The sequence below is a fragment of the Trichosurus vulpecula genome, chromosome 1, assembly GCF_011100635.1.
Source record: "Trichosurus vulpecula isolate mTriVul1 chromosome 1, mTriVul1.pri, whole genome shotgun sequence".
NCBI lineage: Eukaryota > Metazoa > Chordata > Mammalia > Diprotodontia > Phalangeridae > Trichosurus > Trichosurus vulpecula.
This window is the reverse complement of record NC_050573.1, coordinates 468,137,351-468,156,405: the sequence shown is the minus strand read 5'-3', so window position 1 is coordinate 468,156,405 and position 19,055 is coordinate 468,137,351. Positions and strand designations below refer to the sequence as shown.

Sequence of the window (19,055 nt, the reverse complement as noted above, 5' to 3'; positions counted from 1 at the left end):
CTGGCCTCCATCCCACCCTGAGAAAAAAGGAGCATGTGCATTAGAAAGGGATGAAGCAAACTGCAATGCAGTGAAAAAAGTATTGCCACTTCTTGTGCTTGTTAACATTTATCTTACTCTGGACCATGAAGCTGTACCTATTTACTTTTAGTAGGATGTGCTTAGCTAAGATTAAGGGTGGAAAGGTTAGCCCTTGTCATTGTTAGAAATTTATTGTTTATTTCCAAACAGTCCAATGATCTCTAAAATTAGATGGGAAAGTAAAAAAGAGGTTTTTTTACAACCATAATTCTTTTCCACAACATCCTTCAGTGCAGGCTTGCCTTAGTCCTTAGACTTGACCACCTTTCTGTTGAGGGTCTTTGTTTTGTACTTTGAGAAATGGTTTTTTGCCATTAATAGTGTCCAGATGTGAAAATAAAGTAATTATGGTAGGAAGAGGTATCTTGAGATCATTCAAGCTTAACTTGGTCAAGATAATAAAAAACAGGTCATCTCTTCGTGCCAACTCTCCCTTCTCCTTACCCTTTATGCTCTAACCTTGGTTATAAAGCTCCTAACAAGATCATTTAGAACTTTCATTGAAGACTCCAGCATTTACTTTTCCTTCTGAAAGGTTTGAAGCCAATTAGTCTTATTTGTACCTCGGTGCTCCAGTATAGCTGGGCTGTCATTTTTATAATCCAAATAGCTAGTTAACTAAGGAGCATAGGCATAGCTACTCTCTGAGTAACCCAGCAAGGTTTGGGGGAGGGGAATCAAAACTGCCTGAGTCCCAGATACACAAAAATCACAGTAAGAGACTTTTTTTCCTAAAAAAAAAAAACTTTTAGTCAATAAATTGTATACTTAGTACACAATGCCCATTTCAGCCAATCTGTCTATATTTGGAAGAGATACTTACTTGTTGAATAATCAGAAATGAAGCAGAGTTTAGTGAGATTTAGATTCTAATATAGATGTGATCTGCATAAAAATAGTGGGAAAAGCCTCCTTTTTCTCTTTGCAGAGTTATAAACTGCTTACCATCATTCCATTGCTGAGGGATAGAGATCTGCTTATTTGGCCATTTCTGAAATATTGGTTTGGGCTTCCAAAATTTCTAGGTGTACCACTGATAAGAACATCTAATTAGTAGGTACTAGCCCTACACTTTGTGCTTTTAGTGAAAAGGTTAATTTAACAGATTCGTAACCGTCTTTTAGCTAGCCCATTCTCAGTATAGGCTAGAACAATTTTTAGTAATCTTACTGTGTGATTTTTTTAGATTTATGTATAGCACAGAGAAAAACAAACCGTATATTACAGAAGTTGGTATTTTCATATGCAGTCCTCTTTTTTTGTTCTGTGTAGGAATATTCATCTTTGTTGATAATTATTAAGTTCATTTTTTAAAAAAGAAAGAATATTGAACTGGGAGTAAGGAGTTTTGGTTATAACCCTGGCTCTAGTCCCATTGTGACTTCTGACAAATCACTTTATTCTCTGGACCCCAGGAATTGGACTAATTTTATCTCATTAGAGTTTATGTAATGAATAAGTCTAGCTGAACCTGACAGAGAAATTCTTGAAACTTACTTTGAGTTATTGTTTGCCTCAGTAATATGTGTGTCACAATCAAAACCAAAAAGTAAACAAAATTAATTGTAAAATCATGCTTTCTCACACTCCGAGTGCCTTTTCACCTTTTTTAGGATTATCGGGTTCCAGATAAACATTCCACTAGTAGAACTAACTTTAAGACAATGAATTGGTGGGGTAAAGATAGCCTTTGGAGAATTTCTAAGTATGAAATGTGAAGACAGCTACTTCAGAATACTGACAGATGCTCATCGTAGCACGCAGACACTGACTACTGCTTTTCCACTGGACCTAGGTAAAAGAGTGCAAATTCGGAAAGCACCTCAAGTTGTTCCCGATGCAGTACCGGAGAGGAAAAGGTCAACTCCTATTAACCCTGCAAATACAATACGAAAGATCCATTTAAACAACAATGTTTCTCAGCGGCCTTATAGAGACAGGGTGATTCACCTTCTGGCACTGAAGACATACAAGAAACCGGAGCTACTTGCTCGATTACAGAAAGATGGTGTTAATCAAAAAGACAAGAACTCCCTTGGAGCCATCCTTCAGCAGGTGAGACCAGTTTTATCTGTGGTCGTTCCTTTGTCTTCTAGAGAGAGATCCTCACCTTCAATTAAGATGGCTTGTTCCTCTTTAAAACAGAGAACTGTCAGGCTCAGTTTAGTAAAGGGACAGTTTAGAAAATATAATTCACTTATGCAAATTTGAACTCCCTCAGGGTAGCCATTTAATTCATAAATGAAATAGAAAACTTGAAGCTATAATCTGGACAGTCTAAACCAAAAGAATATGCAGGCCTCACATTTCAGTGACTACTAGAAAGGCACACCTTCTTGAACCCAGAGTCAGGACCTTTGGACTCTAATTCAGAGTTGCAAGGTCTTCAGCAATTCATTTAACCTGTGACCTCTATCCACCCCACAGATGGATGAATGCTAGAAGATCTGAATTTGAATCCCAGCCCTGCCATTTAATAGCAAAGTAGTCTAGGTCACTAGATTACTTACTCTTACAAACAGCAATATTGATTTCATCTTAATACCTTTCCTAAGTAGAATAGAAGTTCCTTGAGAGCAGAGCCTGATTCAATTTTGTGCTTTTGTCCCTAGTGCTTTACGTTGATTAGTCACTTACTCTCATTGGGCTGCAGTTTCCTTATCTGTAAAATGAGAGTGGTAAACCTAAATGGCCTCTTAAGACCCCTTCTATCTCTAAATTATGATCTAGAAAATGTAAGCAAGAAAGAATATTTTGTACTTTTTAATCAAATTACCTGAATAGTTATCCCAGTTTCCATTGAGTAAACCCAAAATAGAGGTTTGACAGATTGTCTTTTTATTTCATTTTTTGAGTTTTTGCTAAAATATATTTTTAAAATTACAAATCAATTTAGAATATGCTGATGATTCTTTATTGCTTTTCTTCTTATCCCCATTTCTATTAACTACATGTGCTAAGCTTCATTTTTCTGCAACCAAAACATATATTTAGGTTATGAATTTTGGGGGAACTTGAAGTGACCATTAGTGGTTCTTACAACATCATAATCATAGGTTTGAGTCTAGTATTAGAATGTTAATTCTTAAGTTGACAGTATTAGCCTCTTAATTTATGAAGCTATTCAAGTTTGAATAGCATTCAGACCTTTGATTATGGTTATGGGTGTGAGACTTGTTATCCTTTGTTTTTTCTAAAAACGGTTTCACTTTAGGAGTAGCTATTAAGTTTCACTAAAAGTTTTAACAGGTTTTAATCTATTTCTCTGAAGACTAAAAACTTTTTATTCCCTCATTGGATGTCTAATATGTTCATGGCATTATCTACTAAATGATATGCAGAATTAGAGAAGAGATATCGATTTGTCCCATCCTAGCATGTATATATTCATATCTTCAGGTGTCAGGTGGTTTGAGTATTTTTAAAAACAATCCAAGAAAGAAAATCAGTTTAAGTTCATATGACAGAGAGCTCTTTGGGGGAAAAGTGTTTACTATAGGCAGGTTACAAATCAAAATTATTGCATTGGAATACAGAAGTGACACTCTAATAGGAGTGACAAAATGGATAAGCACAGTGTTGATAAACCTCAGGTATGGTACACATGCCTGTTTGTATACAAAGATGTCTTAAAGCCTTGGGCATGCATTGATGAATGGAGCATTTGAGGGAGTTGTTTTGGGATTCCTGATATATAGGGACCCTATACTATGTGGTTCTTGACTCTTCTGTCTTGAAACCATAAGATGTAATAATGTTAGGAGAGCCTAGGCAAAGCAGAGATAGAAGAAATTCACAGGAATCCTCTCTCCCTGCCCCCAACAGAACAGCAACATTGATTTCATCTTAGTACCTTTCCTAAGTAGAAGTTCCTTGAGAGCAGAGCCTGATTCAATTTTGTCTTTTTGTCCCCAGTGCTTTACCTTGAATAGACACTTAGATACTTAACTGTATCAAATTATATCTGATTGAATTAAATCTAGTATCTTTGCAGTTCATGAATATATTGGCTAAAATTTCACTGCCTTTCCTTTCTCTCTAATGTCCATGGAAATGGATAGTAAGCTTGCCCCAAAGGACATGTAAGGGTTGGAAAGAGAAAGATCAAGGGATTGTCCACAAACTGGTTAATCATCTCCTGAGTAATAAAGTTGAAAAGTTGCCTAAACTAATCCTGTCCCTCCTCTGCCAATAGGGATGTTTGCTGATTTGTTGCTTAACCTGATTATTATAAGTCATCCCTTGAAAGTTGTTGTTAATTCAGTGAGTTGATAGCTCCTCAAACTAAAGTGCAACTGAAATGATTATGCCTCAATTTAAAATTAGCTTAATATTTTTGGGAACTTTGATTACTTGTTCTTTATTCAAAAAACATGTATGACTTTGTTCTTAATTTTACCTTATAACTCTACAGAGAATATTCTTGTGTGTCCATTTTCCTGGCACAGGAAAAATCAGCTCAAATGTTAAGGCCAGGCTTATACTTAGAAAGGGAAGAACTGAAGCAGCTATCTTGTAATTCAACCCCAAGGCAACCTTCAATAGCCAAATAATCAAAGCAAAAAAATCATTGGGTTTTACTACTCAAATTATCTGGGCTTTCAGGTTAGCTTTCCATTTTGCTTTACTAGAATAAACTTAGATTTAACCTTTTTTTAACTGTGACTTGTGATTTTATTAATTTGGAAACTCCTTCTACCAATGATATCAGCAGTTCTGTCGGTAACTTACACTCTTAAGAAGTTGTCCGAGGTAATGAAAGGTTAAATAATTTGTCAGCAGTTACATAGCCGAAGGTGTTTGAAAGGCAGAATTTGAATCCAGATCTCCAGGTCCTGACTCCAAGGTCCACCTTCTCTCCAACAGTGTGCCCTTATGATTTAACATTAAAATAACTGATTTTGTTTTCAAAAGATAACATCAAAAATTTTGACACTCTTCAAATAAATGTTTAAAGGCATCTAAACATAATAAATAAATGAATGAATGAATGAATAAATAAAAGACATTTTGACATACTTTTTAGGACAATATCTTCTTTTCCCGTAAGTGAAAATAAAATTTCTGCTATTGATAACCTGAGTTTGTTGACCATTCAATAAAGGCGTGACACTCCAATTTACTAATCATACTTCAGCTTCCATCATGGCCTGGATGATTTGGGTGCTCAATCACCCTGTGCCTGCCACAGCTAGTGAGTGGTCAGGGTAGCCAGAGATGTAGCTACAGACAACTCAGGAGGACAGTAGTCATAAACTTCATAAAGAATAGTGGGAAGCCTGAGGATTTCCTAATGGAAAACAGGAATTGTACTGTAAAAGTCTGGTGACGTTGCATAAAAATATAATGTTAATTTAATGTTAACATTTTTCACTTATAATTTCTCTGCCACAAAATTTATAGTTTACATTAGTTTGCATATCATCATAAATACAAATGGCATAATGAGGTCATGTGATGGACTTGGAGTTGGGAATACCTGTGTTTAGAAAATCCCTCTGACAATAGTTATGTGATGCTGAATAAGTCTCAGTCATCTCCCTAAGTCTGAACTACCAAGCCATAGATGGATTGCAACAGTTTGCTTGTTAGAGGGAGTTCCTACACCAGGACTTCTCCCCTGTATTACCAATAACAGGTCCTTCAAGTATCCATTTCTTGTCATCAGTGCATAAACTGTATAAATTTCAGCTGAGTTGCAGTGAGACAATTGTGTAGTTAAGGATATTTGTGATTTGAGGTGATTTGAAATCATGAAAGAAACTTACAATCCATCCTCCCAAAAAAGTAGAGATTCCATTGTAAAATGACACCTTTCATCTAACCTGGGGGAAAAAAATAACTTGTTGTAATTAATCAATTCTGGAAACCATGAATTTGTGTAGTTAATAAATGGATTGGTGAAAATAAGCAAATAGAGGTAAAAGGAGGAAAAACAAATTGATAACTTATTTCCATATAACTTTTACCTGTTCATTATTATATTAGTGCTCCTGGGATGATTCCGGCAGCTACTGGAAGGCAGGAGGTAGTTATTTCAAATCTAGTTAAATATCTATGCAGGCTTCAGTAGTATATAGCAAACACGTTTTCAGGCTTGGTAAAATATAAACATTAACAGTGTAATCAAATTGATTCTTCTAGGGTGAGGTTTTTTCTAGACTGTGGCCAAAGAAATGTTTCTTAACGTGAAAGTTAAATGAGTTTTAATTTAGTTCAAATGTCCAATTGTCTTGTGTCCTTATAAGGTATGTGTATGTTGGGAGCATAGATAATTTGAGAATTAACTCTCTTTGGAGAGTAATGCTACTATAACTAGAGATATATAGTGATATTGATAAACAAAACTGCTGCCTGTGGTTGGAAAAATAGAGATGAATTTATCCAAGAAATGCTTTTTCTCCTCATTTATCCTAATGATATTTTCCTACTTATCTTTGTATATCATAGTAATATAAGTGAAAAAGCCTTTCAGGAAGAAAACATTTAGATGCCCACAAAAGGAAAAAAAAAACCTAGACTTTCTAAAATAAAATAAAGTCTGTTTAATGAAATCTACCCTGTACACAATTAGCCATCTCTTGTATGCTAATTCTTCAATAGTGACTTGTAAGTGTAAATCTTAAAAGTTGCTACTGGTTCTATACTTTGTTGTTCAGTTGAGTCTTTGTGACCCCATTTGGAGTTTTCTTGGCAAAAATACTGGAGTGGTTTGCCATTTCCTTCTCTAGCTCATTCTACAGATGGGGAAACTGAGGCAAACAGGGTGAAGTGACTTGCCCAGTTTCACACAGTTACTAAGCGTCTGAGACCAAATTTGAACTTAGGTCCTCTTGACTCCAGGGTTAGCACTCACTGCACCACCTAGCTGCCCCCAAAGACAACTAGGTCAAACATGACATATGTATAGGATAAACATCGGGCTTTGAATGCCAAATAGAGGACTATTGATTTTGGAGATGATAAGGAGCCAGTGCAGTTTCTTTTACCAGTTGGTGTAATGTTATATTCTTATGTCCTATGATACAGGTAGCCAACCTGAATCCTAAGGACCTCTCTTATACCTTAAAGGATTATGTATTTAAAGAGCTCCAAAAAGATTGGCCTGGATACAATGAGATAGACAGACAGTCCCTGGAGTTAGTGCTATCTAGGTAAGTTGTTTTGTAGCTTTTAAAGGGGAAGAATAAAATTTTGATGATAAACATTGGCAATTAATGTTGTTTTGATTTGGGGAGTGGGGAGGAGAAACAGGGGTAAACTTTCTCTTTAAAGTCTTGATTCAATCTTTAGTATAACCTGGAACATGTGTGTCCTTTACAGAAAATTAAATCCATCTCCTCAGAATGCTACCAGCACCAGCGGTTCAGAGTCTCCTATATGTTCTAGTAAAGATGCTGCATCTTCTCCTTCTCAGGTATTTCATAAAATCATAGAATGTTAGAGCTGAAAAGGACCTTGGAGATCATCGAGTCTGACCCTGATTTATAGAAAATGAAGGTACTGAGGTGCCCAAAGGGGAAGTAACTGCCGAAGGCCACACAGCTGGGAGAAGGGCCAGAGCCAAGAGAAGAACCCAGGTCCTCTGGCTCCCAATCCAGTGCCCTTCCCCCTGCAGTGGTGTCTTAAGAGGAATGCTTCACTTTGACCCTCTGGTGCAACAGACAAAACAGATTTCTGTGGTGGTGGTTCTAAAGCTTAACTATCATAACAGGATTTTCTTCTATTCCATTTGATAACTGACTAGATGACCCTCAAGTCCCTTCCAGCCCCATGATTCTGTGATTTACTGTAGGAAATTCAGGAAATCTAATCTTAACTAGAAATGTGTATAATTTTAATTTTTTGGAACCTTTTTAGCGATTTTCTTAAAAGCCCTACACGAAGGGTCATAAAGAAAACTAAATGATGTAAATCTAGAAGGTGGCTATCCATATTACAGAACAATTATTTGTTTTGTGAAAGCATTCATTGAAAATTCTCTTTAAAAATGAACTTCCCTTAACTTGAATATTTAAATGAAGCTATACTCTGCTTGGGTGTGGGCTGACCTACTGGTACAAATTGCAACCCCTCAACTCCTCAGCCTAATTGATTGTTAGCCATTTCTTTCTAATAAATACTCCTTAGATAAGCCACTTAAACTGCTGGACGCCTTCCTTAATACATTTAAAACCTAATTTACTTATTTAAGAGTTTTATTTTCACATCCTTTTTCAGGAAAGAAAATATCGAGTAAGTTTGTTTTTAATATGCTTGTAGGTTCAAAGAAAACATTTTTCCATATGTTCCAGGTGTGGGAAAAAATGTTCAGTCTTTCACTGAATGGAAGGAAGCAAACAAACATTTGCCATGCCTTTCCAGTCAGGTTGTAACCTCTCTGAACTAGGGTGTCCCAGAGGATCCCCTCTGACTTGGAATTATACCCCAGTGGATTAAGCCTAATCCAAAGGGAGATCAGAGCAATTCTGGGTTAAATCAGAACCAGTCTGCCTGAGGTTGAACATAATCTGTTTCTGCCCAAGACTTGTGAAGCAGTCTCGAGCAAATTTGATCGTTTATTCTTGGCAGTTGACCCAGATCCCTGATGGTACTGATGACCAGAATAGACCTCCCACTCTGGGCACACATGCCCAGGACTGGGAATAGAAGTGACCTGTGGTAAAGAATAATGAAGCATGCCTTGGGTTTCCTGGCAGCTGTTAATTCATCCTCATCATTATCCCTGGTGCATAACTTCTCCATTTACCTTAGGCTATTAGGAGATGTTGGAGATGTATTGTGAAGAGCATAGGAGAAAAGAAAATCTTTTGATTTGTGGCTTTGCTCTGACTTTGTCAGAGCTTTACCCACATAGCAAATAACTGTTATTGACACTACTTATACTCTGATCTAATTATATACTGAGAATGATTTGATACTTCATGGTGGCAGATAAATGGTGTTAAATTCTGTGAGAGAGTAGATAAATGTATTGGTTATTCCTTATGTTGTTTGTATCACACATGAAGCCTGCAATATTATATTACATTTCATTTTAAACCTGTAACTTGTACTTTGAACTGCCTTGCTTCACTTTTTATTTAAATCCCATCTTTTCTACATAAAGTAAAGGGGATTCTTAATCTTTTTTGTGTTATAAACCCCTTTGGTAACCTATTAGATCGTACAGATCCCTTCTCAAAAAGATGTTTTTAAGTACCTGAAGGAAATACTAAATTCCTCTTAGAGTTTAATGAAAATAGCAATGTAATTTTTACCCCATCCAGATTCACCAACCCTCTGAAATCTACCCATGAACCCCTTTGGGATCCATGGACTCCAGGTTAAGAACCCCTGGTATAGATGGATCCATCTATAACTTTGTGACAGTAGATATTCTCCTGGTTGAGTCAAAGTTGTTCCCTATCATTCTTCTGAGCTCACTTAGCTCTCTTCTGTAACCTGAAAACAGCTTTGTGGTGCCATGGATAGAGCACTACATTTAAGAGTCACAAAGACCTGAGTTCAAATACGTCCTTAGATACGTACTAGATATGTGGGCACCTCTCATCTCTAAAATGAAGATAACGATAGCGCCTATTTCCCTGGGTTGTTGTGAGAATAAAGTGAGATCTAATAGTTGTAAAGCACTTTGTAAACCTTGAAGCACTATATAAATGCTAGCTATCATTATCATTATTGTTATTATTTGGTGACAATATTTGAGTAAAAATAGGTACTTAAGAAATTACTGGTATAATCACTTCCTCTTCCAAGGTAGATGAAATAATAAATGCAAGCTGTAATATTCATTTTAAAGCTGGAATATTTTCACACATTAGGAGAGACTAAATAAGTGTTGGTCTATTGCCTTTTGCCAGGTCTTGTTAGTTCTCACAGGATGAAATGGTACAAATTGCTTCGTCCTCACACTGTCAGAAACTAGGTCAACTATGGCCAGCAGCGCTTGACTACTTGCTTTATTTAGTGCTATTACTATGTCCTAAGATCTCTGTGACAGAGGCATTTATAGAGAGGGGGTGATCTGATCAAATGGATGTGAATACCATCTCTTAAGAAAAATATCCATGAGCCAGACTGCTAAGTGACATTAACATTTATTTTTTATTGTTGCTGACAGTTAAGAAAAAGTTGAAGTTGCACCCTTAGCATTAAGGTGTGAGCAAGGCTATTCTACTGGACATGTGTTAACGTAGCATTTAAATTTTGTGTTCCATTTTTGTGCCAACTAGCCTGTTTTGTTTTCCTTCCTATTATTGTTTTTCAGAAACGCCTCTTGGATTCAGATTTCATAGATCCTTTAATGAATAAAAAAACTCGGATATCTCACCTAACAAATAGAGTTCACCCAACATTAAACGGTCATTTGAATTCCACCCATGAAAAAATTGCTGTGGCTCCACCACCACCACCACCACCTCCTCCTCCTCCGCCACCACCTCCTCCTGCAGCTGCCGCCACCCCAACTCCACCACCTCTTCCTTCAACCCACCTTCCAGTTTCAAATCCTCCTCAGACTGTAAATTCTAACTCCAATTCCCCTAGCACTCCAGAAGGCCGGGGGACTCAAGACCTACCTATTGACAGTTTTAGTCAAAATGGTAGTATCTTTGAGGACCAGCAGGACAAATATACCTCTAGGACTTCTTTGGAAATTCCACCGCCTGATTCAATCCTGTTGAAGTGTCCAAAGCCCATGGAAGAGAAACATTCAATGTCACATAAAAAATCTAAAAAAAAATCTAAAAAACATAAGGAAAAGGACCAAATTAAAAAACAGGACATTGAAGAAAAGGAGAAAGATCTTAAGACAAAAGATGAAATTGCCAAGCTAAATAACTCCAGTCTGGATTCAGATGAAGGTATTTGAAATGTCCAGAAATATTGCTGTTTTTTTTAATGACAATTTATAACCTTTTTTTGCATTGTCTTTTCTATGGTTTCCTTTGAAAATACTTTTTAAAAAGATCTTTAAATATGATTTTATATGTGTAGTATTTGGTAACAATACAATAGGGTTGATTGTCAGTCTTCCCTCCCAAGAATGTCCTTTAGGCCTCTTATAGAAAGTGGGTCTTATTGAAGTTTTACAGGATATTTTAACAGCTATAAATGTCATTTTTAAACTTAACAATGAGGAATATTTATTAATTACTCCTCCCCCAGAAAAAAGAAATATAGCTACTATGATTAGCATTAGAGGTGAGAAAATATTTTTAAAAAACCTTTGGAATTTACAAATAAAATTAAATTTGAAGATGCAGAATGTCACCTTCATTCAGACTCACCAATTTTCCATAAGCTGCTATTTTAATAGTTTGATAAGTCTTGTGCAGATATTTTATAACAATAGTCTTGTATATCAGTAAGGTAATATAATTAAGAAAATTCTGAATTCCTATTAACCCAGTTATTCAGGGGTAACAGAATTGCAAGGGATGATGTGCATAGGTTTCTTTTATCCAAACCTAGATCAGTGTCGTCTTTTCCCAAGAACCATAAACATAGAGAGTCTGCGTGTTCTGGCAGAAGCTTAACATCATAAGAAGAAAAAAAAGAACAAGTAGATAGACTAAGAAGCCCCATTTAAAGAAAACACTAAGCTTAAAGTACTGTAATTCCCACAATAGAGCTTTCCTAGGGTGCTTTCTTGAAGTCACTGCATTGAACTTAAAATCTGATCATAGTACAATTCCATTTTTTTGCTTTTCAAAAAGAAATACTGCCTTCTGGAGTTACTTCTCTAAGAGTTGAGGTCAGGCTCACCAAAAAATTGAAGAATCCAAGCCCATCTTTCAGTCTTGCAGCTAATTATAAATGCAGGAGATGACTAAGGAAAAATTTCCCAGAAAAAATTACTACTTTTGTCAAGTGTATGAATAAGGTTTTAAGGAGTGTCATGTTTTACTTTCTATTTTTGTGTATGGAATTGAAGTGGTACAGTTCTCTAATCTAACTTTCTTTTTTTTTTTGCCATATGGTGTTCTTAGCAGTGAAAAGTCTGCAGAAGTGGTACAGTAGAATGTTCGTAGTAAAATTTATCATTAATGTGAACTTGCGTATAATAGCATGTCAATGTATGCCCTTTAAAGTACTTATATAGACTCATAGCATGGTGAGTCTGAAGCAGGGGCTGTCTCTTCCAAACCCACAATATTTAATTTAGGCAGATAAAAAGGAGGCATAATTCAGTAACCTCAGAAGTGCAGGATTCAGAATTCATAGATCAAAATCTCTAAATATATGCTGTCTCCTAACCTCTCCCCTTGCCTGCAAGATAGACTTCTTTTTCTGGCTTAATCTTGTGTTGGGGTCCAGAGTAATTTAATACTTAGGGACACACATTTTCAACTTCTGAGATGGTCAAGTCAACTCTTCACCAGGCTTAGTGTTGTCCTCAGAAATTCGGTAGGAGTCAGACTCCTTTCCCTTGACAGATTCTATCTCAGGCTTCTTGGAGTTTTTCAGTCAGAGTTTGGAGCCTCCCAGAGCTAATCTGGTTGGAGAAAAACAAGAACATCTAGAGCCATATTCCCTGAATCTGGTTTGAGATCAATCTCCTTTTAATGACTAGGGAGAGGGACCAGATGACATGTACTCAGGTATCCACAAGGATGTGTTCTCCTTTGGCTTATACAGAGATGCAAGGGATACTAGTCACAGGTTGTTTGTTGGGTTTTTTTGGCGGGGGGCATTATCCAAACCTTCCTCAGATATCCTTAAGAACCACAAACTTACAAAGTCTGCATGCTCTGGAAGGAGAGTTCTGCGTTGTAGGAAGCAGGGGCAGCAGGGGGGAGGGGATGGAGAGAAAAAAATGTCTATGAAATTACAAAATGTTCACTTTTATTATGCAAAGAAGATATAAGTTTTTCCAGCAAGCAAGTGATAGAGTATTAGTTTATTAGCCTCGCTTTACTTTGGATGGCACAAATTTACTCTAATTAAAAGAACCACTAAACATGCTCTCTGAAGATAGTTTACTCAGATGGAATACTGTGGGGATTTTACACACTTTCATAACAGTCCTCAGGGACTTAAACATTATTTTTTTTCTTTCTTTTTTTTTAAGCTGTGTTTAGCATTAGCAGGTTAGTTCAGTATGCAATAGGGCATAGCACTGCCTTATTTTAAGTGTCTTAAAACTGATGGGAAAGCTTCTGACACTATTCAGCAGACTTCATACTCCTCCTCCCCATCTCCTCCCAAAAAGGATGGCAGTAAAAATACAGTGACTAAAGCAGTCTGCTACCTCCCATTATTGTCTTGTCTGTCTTGTTCAAATCCCATGAAAATTCGATGTTGATGTAAAACTTGTATCTCTGATTGTTTGACTGCATCTGCCACCACAGTCATTGAATGCTGTGCAGATGCCACAACTTTTCTTGAAATAATAGAAGACTGACCTTGGGTTAAGATTGGATTCCTTTATTGTGCAGACGCTGCAGTAGCCAATGCACTTTCAACTCCTGGTATTGGCCATGGTAGAACTGGTCATATGGCCTCTATTGTTCATGTTCAATTGTATTCCTTGCTCACTGTTGCTTATTGAGGTGGCAGAATAGAATTTCTAGGAAGAGTGTTCTGGGTGCTTCTGATCTCGATTAGAATTTGAGGTTTATTATAACTGTGTTAGGTGATGAACATGTTAAAATTCTGTTTTTTCCTAGGAGTTAAAGAGGTTTGCCCTGCCTCCACAGATCCTTCATCAACTATTGAACTCCCGGATTACTTGATGTAAGTTGAAATGTCTGCCACCAGAGAATGATAGTGTGGGGCTTAAAAGTCTGCAGATTCCCTCTGCATGACTTCCAAATCAGAAAATGTAAGAAGGCTTAAAAAATAAAGTACTTGGACAATTTTTTTCCCCTCAAAAAACTACCTCTTAAAAGCTGATATTTCTCAAATTAGTCCTGCCCACTGGCTTTCCTGGTTAGGCATGTAGTACCGCCCCATCCTTCTTCTGGGCTGTTCTTCTGTTCAATGGCCTTTAAGTGTACAAGAATCCTGCTCTTTGTTCCCATGGGTAGAGGAAGCATTTGAATATGGAAGAATTTCAGCTCTCCAATACTTCAAAGCTGACAAGCCTGACTTAGTCAGGGGGCCAGTCATTTTCTAGCCTCCCAAAGGGAGGCTTAGTTATTAGTAAATGTGGAATCACTGGGATTTACGGCATGCTTTTTAATTAGATAAAGGACAGCAGTACATTGTTTTCTTCAAATACTGAAACAAACACTTAAAGGTCTGTTCTCCCTTTAAGATGGAGAAAATGTGGAAATTTGAACAATGTCTATATGGTCCTAATTCCTCTCCCTGTGTGTGACTATGTACGTGTGTGTATGTGTGTGTGTGTGTATAATATATTTATGATACCACTCACATATTAAAATGCTGAGTTGGGAATGTTATTACAAGCTGAAATTATGATTTGGATACCTCCTGCTTTCTATAGGATCATAAGTTCTATTGGAGTAGAAAATAATTAAGCAGCAGGAGGATGGAGAAATTGAGTCAGGCAAACCCTATTCCAAATGCATTATGAACAAATGTGTAACATTTATGAAACATAAAAAGCTAAATGGAATTTAGGCTAGTGTTTGGAAGGACCTTTGCCACTGTCAGAATCTTATGTTAGATTAGGTCAGACTTTTATGCTATCTAGATTTTCCAAAAACACTCTTTCTGAAATATAATATATCCTAAAGTTCCTATTAATGAAGTGATTGCATTATTTTGAAAAACAAATTTAATTTTGAATGATAATTCCCTAAAACATAGGATAATAAATTTAGAGCTGAAAGATGACCCCATAGGTCATCTCCAGAGATATCAAACTCATGGCCCACAGTGCTCCTGAATGTAGCCAGGATCAGATTAAAATGCAATTGGGAAATATTTAACCAATAAATAAAAATACAGTAAAACAAACAATGTTAATATGTGGTTTTCTAAGTCAATATCCCACAGGGATCCTCATGTACAGTTTAATGGTCCCCTTTTCTATTTGAGTTTGACACCCTGATCCAATCCAGTGCCTTTATTTTATAGATAAAGAAACTGAAGAAAGTAAGATAACTATTAAGTAGCAAGCTGGGATTTGAACCTAGTTCTTTGACTCCAGATCCAGCTTTCCATGCTAATTATTACTTGTGTAGCTCAAAAGGCATGCGAGAAGTAGTGCTAAACAATCCCTTTCATTTGAATTAGTATATGATTTTAGAGCTCTGTAGAGAAGCCTAAAAAAAACACACCCAATAGCAGCCAGGACCAAATCAGCTACTTCGCAGTGTCTGCTGAGCTGGCACTCCACTGCCTTTGACTGTCAGCAATGCTCTCTGGTGAGACAGCACCTCCTCCGTGGCTACAGAGGATGCTTTTTTGTAACTACAGAAATTTTGCTGTTCTCTATAACACTCTCATATGATAAGTGACAGGACAGTATTGTATCCTAAATTCTTTTCCTGTAGATGTTGGATTCACCATGATGGAATGGTAAAACGTACTTTGTCAACATTTGCTATTGGTATGTGGAACCAATCCTTCCTCCCCCTGTCCACATAACTAGTGATGACAGATTCATTGTAAAGGAATGTAAAAAGATACTATTTTTTTTTATCTTCAGTATCTAATGGAAATTTAGGGCCATTTGTAACTACTTTTTTTTTCCAAAAGAAATCACAATTTAAATGGCTCTTTTATAGTCCCTTATACATGTTTGTGTTGATATTTATGATTAACAAACTTGTGCTGGTAACTTTTTATATATACGTACAAAAATGAGCGTGAGGGGTGAATGAGAAATTTTGTTCATGTCCTTTGGGTTTATGTACTTTAAAGAAGTTTGACACCCTAGTCAATCAACCAGCATTTTCACAGTATGAATCAGTAGGCATTAATGAAATACTTACACTATGTCCCAAGCATTGTGCTGGGCACTGAGAATAAAAATCCCAAAGTGAGGTGGTCCCCACCCTCAGGGAGCTTACAGTGGGGGGAGAGGAAGAGGGAATACATTGTGTTCACAGACAAGCTAATGAAAGATATTTACAACATAGACCCCAAGTGATACATGGGGTTAGGGGACACTACAAACAGAGAATCAAAAAAGGCTTCTTGAAGGAGATGCCCTTGAGCAAAGTCTTGAAGGGAGCTGGAAGCCATAGGGTAATCAGCCTAGATCTGGCAGGTGAGAAAGGGACAGTATTCAAGACATGGGAACAGCTCGGGGGAGGCTATTCATAGGTACAGAAGTGAGAACCATATAAATGTCATATAAAGAGAATGGGAAAGGCAGCCAGCTTGGCTAGAGTATAGAGTAAGTAAAGGAGGGTAATCATTCAAACCTGTTATCAATCATCCTGGGAAGATAGACTGGAGCCAGATTAGGAAAAGCTTTAATAACAAGTAGAAAAGGTATTTTATCATAATGGGACTGGGAGCCATTAACACTCCTTGAGCAGGGTAGTATCATTGTCCATCCTATGTTTTAGGAATATCAGTGTAACACCTTCATGAAGGATGGAAACCAGAAAGCCAGTTCATCCAAATGAGAGGTGATAAGGACCTAAGTTATCATAGCTATGATATGAGAGAGAAGGCACTGGATGTGAGAAATATTCAAGAAACAGAATCAGTAATACCTGACAATAATACCTTGGGTATGGGGGAAAGGGGATAAGTGAGAGTGAAGAGTTGTTTGCCTAGAAAAGTAGTGGCACCCTAAACAGATCCAGAGAAGTTAATTAGGAGAAATAGGCATAAAGAAAGGGATAATGAGTTCTGTTTAAGAAATAGTGAGTTTCAGGTGCCTGTGGGACACCCCAGGTAGTTGGAGATGCCTGGCTAGAGCTCAGGAGAAAGATGGGAGGTGGATATGAAGATTTGAGAGTTGTCAGCCTAGAGAAGATTGACTCCATGGGAGCTGATGAAATCACTGAGAATGTAGTGAGGCTCAGGACAGAGGCTTTCAGGTAAACTGATACAGTGGGAATGGAACTGAGAGATAAGCACCCCTGCAGAGGAATCTCAGAAGGATCTACCAACACAGACGACTATCATGAGGAAAAAGTATTGTTCATGAGGATGTGGTAGTCAGCTGTGTCAATGTCAGTTTTTCTTATGTCTAAGACAGAAGTTAGTGGACAAATAATTCTCCCATAATTCTAAACTTCATCCTAACTAGAAATTTTAATCCAGCTAGACACTTTTATAATGATGCTTAACAATTAGCAAAGTGGATGTGAATTAATTTGCCTTTCTTTTCTACTATCCCAGATCCCCCACTAACTTAAGGACAGCAAAGTATCTCAAAGACTGATTGTCAGAGAAAAGAAGGCAAAATAAAAGCAAAGGACAATTATCCCCAACTTGGTTAACTATCCCTTTAAAAACTGGGAGTTGGCCACAAGAAGCATAATTTACTTTGTATGTCTCGTTGCTATTTATTATCTGCTCTAGTACCACTTTAAACATCATTCTTTAACAAAAAAGTGAGCCATTTTTTTTTAATTTTAAGGAAAATTTTTCAAATGTTTAAATAGAAGTTATAAAATACTGACAAGACCCTAAACTGCATAACCAAACGTATTCCTAATGGTTTAGGGCCACTAAATAAAATAACTAACTTTAGCTGGAAAGCATGAATCTGGCAAGGGATAAATATTTTAAGTGATAAAATAAAACTAAACTTGGTGTTCTGTGTAGCCATTTTGCCTATTCTTGATATTCCCAGTAAATTCTCTTTTCTTTTTTTTCTGGGCTCCATCTGGTGTGCAGTCAAGGCAATCCACTTGCAATGAAGACTAATTTTGCCCCTCCTTGGCAATTCTGGCCAGCAGAATGACTTGAAATTGGCATTGCCTTACTATCTCAGTTACACTGAAATTAAACTTGCATACCAACTCAGCATGAATAAATATACTAAGTGGAGCATTAAATCACTGTTTCCTGTAGCATCTGTAGTATATCCATTACTAGGAAATCGATAGGATCATGTAATAAATGCAGTTGAATGTAAATCAAGACATTTTCCTAGGAAAGAAAATTGAAAGTAATCTTATGTTAGGTAGTATAATAACCTCATCTTAAAATGTATACTACTGTCTTCCAGGTGTCGTCCATACAGTGTGACATATGAGTGTTTTCAAAAAACTAAATTCAATAATCAATAAAACCTCATTCTAATCCCTCAACTTCATTATCTCTGAATCTATATCAGGCATGATTATAATCCCTTCTACCTCTCTGCCTAAGAGAATAGATTTTGTTCTGTTTTATTGCTGTGATTGTTAAATGAACTATGAATAACACTTTTTATATCCTATGGATGTGTCCTGTGGATACGATATAATTAAGATGCATACTTGCACCTTATGAAATACTCCTAGTGCCAGATTCTTTTGTGAGAATCCTTAACCTTGTGGGACAGAGCCAAGATGGTGGCTGGAAAGCAGGGACTTGCCTAAAACTCTCCCCCAGGACCCTCCAAACACCTATAAAAATGGCTCTGAACAAATTCCAGAACTGCAGAACCCACAGAATAGCAGAGGGAAGCAGGGCTCCAGCCCAGGACAGCCTGGATGGTTGCTGGGTAAGGTCTATTGCGCATGGAGCTGGGAGCAGAGTGGAGCAGAGCACAACGTGAGCCGTGCCTGGACCAACGGGACCAGGAGCTAGGTGGAGCAGGCCCTAGTGCCCTGAATCAGTGAGCTGTGGCAGTTACCAGACTTCTCAACCCACAAACACCCAAGACAACAGAGAAGGTTAGTGGGAAAAGCTGCAGGGACAGAGTGAAAGGAGTTCCCAGTTCGGCTACCACCGTGGCAGCAGAGGAGGTGGTGCAGCTCTGAGGACAGAACTACAGCTGCCATTGCTTCCAGCCCCAAGCCCACCTGGTGGGAGGAATTAAGTGGTAGATCAGAGCAGGAGTGCAGAGCCTGCTTAGATCTGAGTCATGGTCTGGGTAGGCAGTT

General features: G+C 37.3%; 1 protein-coding gene across 1 annotated transcript in view; it reads left to right on the top strand.

Moving 5' to 3' along the window:
- The window catches only part of ELL2 (elongation factor for RNA polymerase II 2), a 95,044-nt gene that overhangs the window by 69,508 nt on the left and 6,481 nt on the right, over nucleotides 1–19,055 (top strand). Inside the window, exons 5-9 of the mRNA XM_036767975.1 lie at nucleotides 1,877–2,136; nucleotides 7,111–7,235; nucleotides 7,405–7,498; nucleotides 10,352–10,946; nucleotides 13,755–13,821. Of these exons, the coding sequence (XP_036623870.1) occupies nucleotides 1,877–2,136; nucleotides 7,111–7,235; nucleotides 7,405–7,498; nucleotides 10,352–10,946; nucleotides 13,755–13,821 (1,141 nt within the window). The remainder of the gene's footprint in view (nucleotides 1–1,876; nucleotides 2,137–7,110; nucleotides 7,236–7,404; nucleotides 7,499–10,351; nucleotides 10,947–13,754; nucleotides 13,822–19,055) is intronic.